Raw genomic sequence first — 9,513 nt, 5'->3', positions numbered from 1 at the left:
ACGAGACCGGTCTTGAGAGACGTAAACGGCCGGGTCATCTTTTTTTTTTATCCCCGTAGCCGAGATGTTTACCTATCTCGGGGCTAGTTTCAAGGCGGTGTGCGAGGGAGCTTCCTCTAGTGTACCACAGAAGTTGTATGTAGCTAGCTGTTCGGCTGGCAATGCATGGTCTCGTGTATAATAACTACACTAGGTGTTGCAGGCCTCTACAGTGCCTACACGCGGCCTGTGTGGGTTTAAATGGATCCCTGTTGCCCTCGAATGTCCAGGAACATTTGTTCCGTTCGGTTGCCTCACCTAAATCCGTTGATGCGCCTTGGCCCAAAAGCTCGGCTCGGGCTCCTCTCTGCCGTTTGCATACTGGGTTTCGTAGCGATCCCCTAGAACCACGCGCTCAAAGGAAGCCTTGAATTGCCTCTGCTTGGCTTCCAGCTGCGGCCTCCATTCATAATGTTGATGACGCGCCAGTACGAGCTCCCAAAGGCAAGGAAAGTACGCAAAAAATCGGGCGAGACCAATATCCCCCAACGCCCTTAGGGGACGCGTGAGATCCATGTGGGCCGTCGCAATGTCGATGGCGTCGGATTTGGAGATGCGGTTGTGGTACTCGGGTGGGCTCCCGTAATGGACCTCTACTCCAGCGAGTCGTAGCGTGAGAGCTGGGGCATTGACCTTGTCGAGGAGCCAGCCGATGGTCGCTTGCCAGTCCTGCAGCACTGGGTGGTCATCACCCCGGGGCCAGGTCTGGGCGAGGTAGGGCGGAAAAACGAGCTCGAGGAAGCGGAGGTGGGCGAGGCAGTGTGTGGGGACGACTTCACGGAAAAACTGCGAGGCGGCGAAGCGAGTGCCTGGATACTCGTACCGGGAGTCTTCAGGTGGTTCAACTTCTTCGTCTGAGTATTCGGGGAAGCAAGGCAGGGCCCAGGTCCTGGAGGTCTTGTAGTCGTGGATGATGAAGCGGTTGCGGGAGAAGAAGGTGAACTGGGCGTCCTCACACAAGATACGGCAGACGAGAAACAGCGGGCTAGGCGGTGCCCAACACTTACATGCGAGGGAGAAGGCGGCATGGCGACGGCGGCAGAAACAGCCGAGGTAAGACGGCGATGAGCTGGAAGAAGTCCAGCAGTGATAAAACACGCGTACGTTGTCCCTATCCAAGTCGTCCCCACGGGCAGCTGTAAGGTAGGCTTTGTCCTGCCTGCTCCATGTGACTTCTCTGTCCGGGGCGATGAGATCGGTGTACTCCAGGACACGAAGGCGGAGTTCGCGCGGGAGGCCAACCAAAGTTGCCTGGGTCCTGGCGGACGGCTTGGGAGAGTAGTACGGAGGGGGCGCGATACGGCGTGCCTGGAAGACGCCGTCTTGGGCGATCTGCTGGAGGCCTGCGTCTGGTAGCTTGCAAAGCCGGATGCGACAATCTCTTAGCTGGGGGATGATGCGGAGCGGCGCGGTGACGAGCGACGCGACTTCTCGTGCCCGTTCGTGGTGAGGGTCAATATCGCAGACTAAGGCAAGCTCGAGGCGCCCGGCGGGGATGTGTGAGAGACAGGCGGCTGCCAGGCGCCACTTGGCGAGCAGATTCTGGGCTGTGGCGAACTCGTCATGCATGTAGGCATCCTGGCAGCCTGTGGGACTATGGACCAGTAGAGGGAGTTGGTGTGAGTTGCCATGAGAGCGCTTGCAGCGCTCCGAACCGCTCCCGCCGTCGTCGTCGCGGCCCTCAACGCAGCAGAACCCGTAGTTTGCGCCCCCGCAGTGTTGGTGGCAGGATGCCTGGTTGAGAATGATGGAGAGACTCGTCAGGGACGCAAGTGCTGTGGGGGTAAGCGCATGCAGAGGTCGAAGGGGTTCCGGGTCGGCGGGGGCCGTAGCGAAGGACAAACAAGTTGCGTGAGTAGACCACGGCGGCAGCCTCGGCGTGGATGGTCCGGCAGGATAGGAGCAAGCCGTGGAAAGTGCTCGGCGGTAGTTTTGACAGGGCGGCCATGTAAGTCAAATTTGTCCGGTTTTGTGCTGCTCCCATACAAGCGGTTAGGACCTGAATATGACAGGCCAACGAAGTCGTAGATGCGGTGCGGAGGTGTTGGGGGAGGCGTAAGAGCGGCGGCAATTCTTCCATGTTTTTTTTTTTTTTTTTTGTGCTTCTGCTCTCTGTCTTTTTGGCGGCATTACAGTTCGTTGGTTGTTTTGGTGTTGGTTGGGCGTTCCTTAGGTACATGTAGTACATGTGGGTGGGGGCAGTGGTTACGGTGAGTGGTCCAAGTTTAGGGTACGAATTGGATTCTAGGCGTCTCATTCGTCATCTCCGCCAGCCCATTCCATATACCTCTCAGAATTCTCGAATCGGACTTCAAACCCCTCTCTAGCAAGCCGCTTCTTCATGACCAATCCCACCGCTCCCTCCTCGTCCTTGTTCAGCTTGGCTTTGGCCTAATCGCGGTCCGTCTCGTTCCCGCCTCGCAGCCGAGCCAGACCAAAGTCAATCATGAATACCCTGTAACAACCGCCGCCGGCAGGCTGGACGATAAAGTTGTCGGGTCTAACATCTCTGTTCAGAACGCCGTGGTCGCCGACCGCCTGGACGATGGTGACGGCTTGATCGACGATTCCTTGCCATTCAGATTTTGGCGCATGATATTGCACCTTCGATAGGGAGAAACCGTCGATGTACTGAAGCAGGATTCCCTTGATATGGAGCAGTTCTGCGGCATCGGCAAGACCGATGCCGGCGTCTGGGAGCGAGAGGGGGAGATGCCCGCGTGCTACGAGGCGGGGAACTAGCTTTCCCTGGATGTCACGAAGGGTATCGTACACAGTAGTTTCGGTGGCGAAGAGTTTGTGAACTTGGCTAGTCAGAAACGCTTCATTCTGGCCGTCGTCCCAGGTCTCTTCCGTGTCCTCTTCGAAATTGGGGATGGTGTGAAGATTGTAAAGAAATTGGCGCGCTGCACCTCTCCGGACGGCGTTGATGTACTCCTTTTCCGTATCCCTCTTCCACGGGTCGATTCCATGATCACATCGGAGTTGCTCCGAAAAGCGCCTGTCGTAGAGCTTTAGGAACACCGGATTGTCCGGACTGTCTTCGCCCAGGAGGTCCACGATCATACAGCAAGACAGCGTACGGGGATTCTGGAGCTGCCGGATTCGTGCACGGACCGTCGAATCTGAGCTTTGTTTGCCCTGCTCGGGAATGACGCTCAAGGTCAAAACCTGGCCGACTTGATAATCCTCAAAAGGGGAACAGGAAGCCATTTCCTTTAGGGTTGCAGGGGGGAGGGCGCGTGCGAGTCAACGAGAGTGTGGCCGACGGCAGTTCATGACGGGAAACTAAACCCAAATCCGGTTCACGAATCCTGATAACAGCTCGGGCTCCCGGCAGGCGACCTGTAAATCCGGTGGTCCTGACCCCCGGCGCTTGTTCGCGCGCAAAATGTGCTTCGGCCGGCATAGAAGGAACGCGGCATCTCAGCGAAGAGGGCGCGGGGAGCGGGCCACAGACGTTATTGGCGCAAGCGCAGGCGAGTCGTGAGGAAATTGCCGAGCTTGTTTTTGCCAAAAAAAGGAGTGCAGCAGACCAAGTCCATGGATGCCCCACTTTTATACAGGAGTGAAGAAAGACAAAAAACGAAGAAACAGAGAATTGAAAGAAGACGAAAAGGAATAAAAACAAAACATCGGTAGTCTGAAACAAGACTTTAAACAACAATACTATCACTGTATAGATACTAGACTTCTACACAGCTATTTCAGTTATAATCATCAAACTCCGTCAAGATTTGATCGAATGCTGACGGATTCGGCTCAAGCCATCTGTTTTGGTCTGCCGCTTTTGTTGGCCAAAGCGAGTCCAAGTTTGATGTGATCCAAAGAATGGCCACACACCCCCCTTCCCCCCATCCCCTCTCTCTTCCACACCCCTCCAAAATCGATGGCGCCAAACCCCTTTCGGGCACTACCCCAGTCCATGCCAGAAGCATGGTCCCGGTTTGGAAACAAGGTTGCTTCATGCGCAGCCCTATATTAAGCAACGTCTTTGCTTCTGAATGCAGCAGCTGTGCACACAGAACCACCCACCCACCCATCCGTTGAACACCTGCAGGACGTCTCTCTGCATCGTCGCCGCTCGAGCATTCTTTGGGGGGCAGCCGCTGGCGGCTACTGGACCAATTCGTGATCGTGGAGGTTGGCCAGGGGGGGGGGACAGAGGAATGGGTTCTGATTGAGCGCATGCCTGCATTGGCGCACGAAAGCTTCCCAGGTCGCGCAGCGAATGAGAAATTGCCCGACATCCCTTTTGAGAAATTTGTTCGTGTGGACCGTGCCCCCCGTGTTGTGCCCCCTTTTGTGTTGTCTTTTGGCATCAGGCTGCTTCGGGAATGTGCATCCGTCCCTGAAGACCTTCTTTTGAGCTTGTCCCCGACGAGGTGGTTGCCATGTTTGTGCCCCCGCCGCGATTGAATGGATCAAGCGAGCAAGCTACCCCTCGTTGGGTCGAGACAAACCGTTGCATATGTTCCTGGAAGAATGCCGATCAGCAAGCATCGCCTAAAACAGAACTCCCGCAAGTCACCAATCGATTGTGGAAAAGTATGCCGCTTCCAAGGGATGTTCTGTTTTTGGAAGGCCGTTCGATTGCTCTGCTGACCCCATTGTCTGGTGTACACTACCCTGTTTAAGACATAGTTAACTAGCCCAAGAGTTTGGTGTAGAGATGGGAGTTTTCCGATTCAGGAAGTCTTGCTCAGTTTGCCATTAACACTAGCCTTGCCCATCCATCCTTTAACGACAGTCCAAGACGCGGCCCCCGGAGCCTCCCCCGGAACTGCGGGGTTCAGCATTCGAAGTTGATGGAGGGGTGTTGCCCATCACTTCTCGTTCCTAGCAATCGCAGATCTGCTCTCGGGGGCTGACGAGCGCTTGCTGTGACTTCATCCACAGGAGGAAGTCGTCCTATTGGCGACGGGGGGTTGGGATGTCGTTGTCGTTGAGTGGTGTTGTAAGGGAGTTACCGGTTGGCTGCCTCTGTCTGGCCCGTCCTTCAGAGAATCATAGCCTAATCTGGAAGGGGCCAAGGCCTCGAAAGCAGAGATGGCGGAAACAAGAAATCACTCACGACATGTCGGAGTTTCTGGGTTTCAACACATTACCTGATTTGGCTCTCTGCTTTTGGTTTCCCTTTTTTTCCCCATGTGATGATTCCAGGAATTGCAGGGAAGGAGAACAATCACATCACCACCTAACGAGGATCCCACGACGTGACGAGGGAGGGTGGGGAGTTGAATTGCAAGGAGGCTGCTGTGGGGGTTGCTTGTGAGGGTCGTGGCCGAACTAGGCTCGATTCGGAATTACCGCTTCCCCCCCAAGTTCCACGGGCCACGCCATCTCTCTCACAAGGACTGGGTTGCACTTGCCTTGGCGCTTCTTTTGTCTTTCAGCCAAAACGTTTTGGTTTTTGGATTCCAGGCTGCGTCGGCAGGAGCTTCCCGAGAGGAGAGAGTGAGCTGAATCATCCATTGGGGGAAACGCGCCATGTGGCCGGGCATGCCACGCGCCCAGGACCGCCGCCATACATATTGATGTCGTGTAACCAAAAACATTGACTCGCCGCGCCGCTCGACCCTTGTCACGGCTGCGCAAGGAGGAATAGAAACCAGCTGTGAATTTGGCGTTCCATCTTCTCCAAACGGCCTCGTTCAGCGTTCACTGCACTGAGGTGCTGAGGTATCACGGTATCCACTACCCTCGCGCTGGTGGGACCACTTCGCATGTGAATGTGTCAACTGTGTTCTCTCCAGTCATTTTCGGGATCCAGCCTAGCAGCAGCCGGAGATCTTGTCCCCGTCGAGATTCCTTTTTTTTGCTGTGTTGCCAGGGCAAGGATCTTTACACGTTTTCTGCTTTTGTTGCGTTCCGGTAGGGATGAAAACCGATCACCACAAGGCGACCCCGAAGTCCGTGCTTTGGCCGATCCAGTGCCTGTTCTTCGGGAAGCCGAGCCTCAGTCGAGCCAGACTGGCAACCCGCCGGTCCAGCCCCCCCTTTCCAGCTTCTCACTGCAGGCTTACCCATCTGAGAAACCTTGTGCGCCGGCGCTTGCCTGTCTGTCTTGAAGTAATTCACCAGAGCGGCAAAACAGGAAAAAGCAAAACAAGAACGCCGAGAGAAAATGCCGTTGTTTGTTTTTGATTCTCCCGATTTGACTCCCTTCCTGATCCCGCGCTCTGGATAATGCTCGATTTTGATTGACTCAAACACGCCTTGTTTTCTGGACCCACTTCCCAACCGTTTTCCGACATGACAACAACTAACTAGTGTAAAGGAATTTAGAAAATAAGAATAAAACCACAAAAAAATACATGGAGGTCGCCAAGATCATTGGACAAACTGTTGCACAGAAAATACAAACCCCGAAGAAAAGTGCGAGTAATACATGGATAATTTACAGGGACGAAATGCAAGGGTAGAAAAAGTACCTCATCAAACAAGGGATGTCGGAGGGAAAAATGACCTGGTTTCGATCTCTCAATGGGTATCCCCAGGTCGAGAACACAATCGCTGCTGAAAAGCTCTCTCTCTCTCTCTTTCTCTGCCCCCCTCCCATGCCGTTCCCCGGTCTTTCGGTGTTTGTGATGAGTGAGGGTGGAGTTCGAGGCTCAAAATGTGCTGCCAATTCTTGCGCAGCATGGCCGTTAGGTTGGCCCGGGCGCGATGGAGTTGTGCTTGACTCCATCGTCTGTGTCGAATGAGCGACGAGCCCAGGTTGCCGGAGACATGGTACTGTTTCCTTTCCAGGAAGCCTCCACCCCCGGCGCGGCGGCCACCCTTGCTCCCTTGGCCCGCCCGCGTTGTGGTATCCCGGCAAGGGGGGACTCGGCCGAACCCAAACCGCAACGAGTTTGGCCCCGGCTCGGCGAGGCTGAAACAACGATAAAATGAAGGCTCAGGTGCTCCCCCCCGGCCGCGTGGCGGCCGGCCCTTGCATTCCGCCGCTTCCATGAAGCTTTTCCTCCAACGACCTCGGTGATGGTGCTCGCTCCAGCCCTGGAAAGTGCGGCTGACCGTGCTGTTGGGGTTGCATGTGTTGGCGGTGCTGCTGCTGCTGTTGCTGTTGTTGCTGCTGGAGGCGGTGCCGGGATTCTGAGGGCCCGCTAGATGTGAAATGCGTTGCCGGTCGCGGAGAATGCGGGTCGTCTGACAACAATGAGGAAACCGAGTGGGCACCGGTCCGTCCGGAAGGAACCTGGGCCAGCGAAGGCGCAAATTGCGGAGCCTGGGCTTGGTGTTGAGCCGCCTGTGACGACTCGCCGCTGTCCCGCGTCGAGTTCGCACCAGACGTGGGCATCGGAGATAGTTCTCGCCCTGGTCCCAAGCTTTCTGCTCTTCCACGAAGAGGGCCAGGCCGGTAGGAGCTCAGGTCGCTTCGTTGTCGCGAATGTGCCCTCCTGCGGCCGGGTGGTGGATTGGACAACCCCGTGCTTTGTAAGAAGGGAGGCGAACGATGTCGGTTGGACGAGGACGGCGGTGGTTGTGGTTGTTGGGACCCCGGGGCTTTCCGTTTCCGTGGTGACTCTCCTACTGAGTTGAAAAAAGAGCCTGTTAGCCCTACACCAGTACCTGATTCTTCATGAGCGCGATTTGGTTTTAGACGAACCTGAGGGCGCAGCGGGTTGGTCCGACCCGCCCCGTCCTCCTGCCTGTGTTGCCGGAGGTTGCCAGTGGTGGAAATAGATGGATGGTGAGGCCTGTGCTTCCTGTGACTGTGACTGTTGCTGTTGTTGTTGTTGCTGCTGCTGTTGCTGTTGTTGCGGTTGCAACTGACTGGATACTGGCTGGTGGCTCGATCCTCCGCCGGGGACATTGGTATTGAGGTTGGGCAGTTGTCCTCCAGCCCCGGCAAGCGGTCGCCCTCCTGCACCCCCCGGCACGCTCTGTGTTCGCGGTCTCGTCGGGGAACCTGGGTAACCTGGCATGTATGCGCTCGGAGGTCCTTGGGCGGAGCTCGGTGTCGAGGGAACACCGCCGCCTGAAACGGGATACTGGCCGTACCCCTGGGTTTGTGAATCTTGCCTCTGCTGGTCCGAAGAAGGGACTGCGCTGGGTGGTAGTAACGCAGGAGGGTGTTGTTGAGGAGTGTGTAACGCCATGAACTGCTGCGCCCAGTCGACAGCCGCTGGTGAAAGTGCGCCTCCTCCCATACCAGCGAAGACAACGGGGACGAGAGGTGGTGGTATCCCCCCTTGTAGGGAGGTCCTCAGGATTTCGTGCTCCATCCTCCTCTGCTCAAGCCGGTAACTTTCTTGGCGTGTCCTCTCCTCCTCTTGTCTCCTCCTGTCTTCTTCCGCCTTTGCTGTAAGCCAGACCCTCATCGACTCCTCGTTCCATGTTGGGGGCGCTTCCGGGAGCTGGGCCAAACCCTGAGCCTGGTGCACCGGAGGCGGTGGTGGCGGTGGTGGAGGAACGGCCTGGCCAACTGATGACAGGCCCGATGGAGGTTGCGGGTGCGCTGACCCGGGGGCTGTGGGGACTGGAGGCAGAGCTGCCGGTGGAGGCAGGCCGCGATGAGGTGCCGACATGAGCCGATCGGTCAGGCCGCTGCCCCCTTGGGTGATCAACGACGGCTTCTGGCCCAGATCCAGGAATATCAAGGGGGGAGAAGGGCGAGATGTGCTCGGCGGTGTTGGTAGGTCATGGACGGGCGGATAGCCGTGCTGCACTGGCTGGTTTATGGTAAGCATTCTCGTGTAAGTTGACGAGACGAGTCAAAGAGGGAGAGAGAGGCGAGTAGAAGGGAAAACGTGTAGTAGCGGAAGCTGGGGAAGGGGTGGTCATATAGGATTTGGGGTGTCGGTGGTCATTGTGAGGGGAAGAGAAAATACTTTAAAATAAAACAAAAAAAGGAAAGAAAGAGAGAAAGCCGGTGGTAGAGGGCGGGAGGTGGAAATAACCTTTGGGAGTGAAGAAACTGGATGTGGCGGCCAGTCCAGGAACGGGACGATGGAAGGTAGTAGGCGGGGCGTGTGGTGATGAAACGGTCCGGGTGCTATGACAGAGCCCACCCTGCTTTGGTTATTGGTGCTCTGCAAAGAGAAATATAAGTACTTTGCTCAGGTAGCAAAAGGCGGGGTGGCCAGTGGGTGAGCAAGAAGTCCAACGAGAGACGTGCAGCTTCAGTGCAGACTTAGTACACCAGGCTCCAGGAGGAGTTAGTGTCAAGCGGGAGAGGCGAGGGTCCCCTGGCTCCCTTTCTGCGCGCCCTCCTCGGTACCCTTGCCCGACCTTTGCTGCGGCGGCCGACTGAACGGGGTTAGGAACCACAGCCGTGACTCCGTGAGGGATGGGATTGCGAGCAACCTGATATTTTCTCGAGTCCAAGGAGGGTCCAGGGCTGGGAAAACCACCAGGTTGTCGGCTTGGACAGGTGGTCAAGCCGGCGAGTACCAGGGGGGAGGGGTGAATAACAAGACGGCGGGGCGGCTGCAATTTGTACGAGGAGACCAGTTTGACGGTTGACCG

The 9,513-nt window shown here is 56.4% G+C and overlaps 3 protein-coding genes across 3 annotated transcripts; all 3 read right to left on the bottom strand.

Annotated features, from left to right (window-relative positions):
- Positions 1 to 297: 297 nt before the first annotated feature.
- Positions 298 to 1,608, bottom strand: C8A04DRAFT_37875 (uncharacterized protein; the record flags this gene model as incomplete). Its single annotated transcript, XM_062784034.1, has 1 exon — positions 298 to 1,608. One exon carries the CDS (start codon positions 1,606 to 1,608, stop codon positions 298 to 300), a length of 1,311 nt encoding a protein of 436 aa, XP_062636374.1.
- Positions 1,609 to 2,430: 822 nt separating this feature from the next.
- C8A04DRAFT_29404 (uncharacterized protein) lies at positions 2,431 to 3,252 on the bottom strand (the record flags this gene model as incomplete). Its single annotated transcript, XM_062780998.1, has 1 exon — positions 2,431 to 3,252. One exon carries the CDS (start codon positions 3,250 to 3,252, stop codon positions 2,431 to 2,433), a length of 822 nt encoding a protein of 273 aa, XP_062636373.1.
- Positions 3,253 to 6,940: 3,688 nt separating this feature from the next.
- On the bottom strand, positions 6,941 to 8,366 carry C8A04DRAFT_12786 (uncharacterized protein; the record flags this gene model as incomplete). The annotated part of the gene is made up of 3 exons (XM_062777460.1): positions 6,941 to 7,575; positions 7,652 to 7,769; positions 7,827 to 8,366. 3 exons carry the CDS (start codon positions 8,364 to 8,366, stop codon positions 6,941 to 6,943), a joined length of 1,293 nt encoding a protein of 430 aa, XP_062636372.1.
- Positions 8,367 to 9,513: the final 1,147 nt, after the last annotated feature.

The sequence above is a fragment of the Dichotomopilus funicola genome (assembly GCF_033296635.1).
Source record: "Dichotomopilus funicola strain CBS 141.50 unplaced genomic scaffold C8A04scaffold_38, whole genome shotgun sequence".
NCBI lineage: Eukaryota > Fungi > Ascomycota > Sordariomycetes > Sordariales > Chaetomiaceae > Dichotomopilus > Dichotomopilus funicola.
The sequence above is the reverse complement of the archived record's forward strand: the minus strand, read 5'-3'. Positions and strand labels throughout refer to the sequence as shown.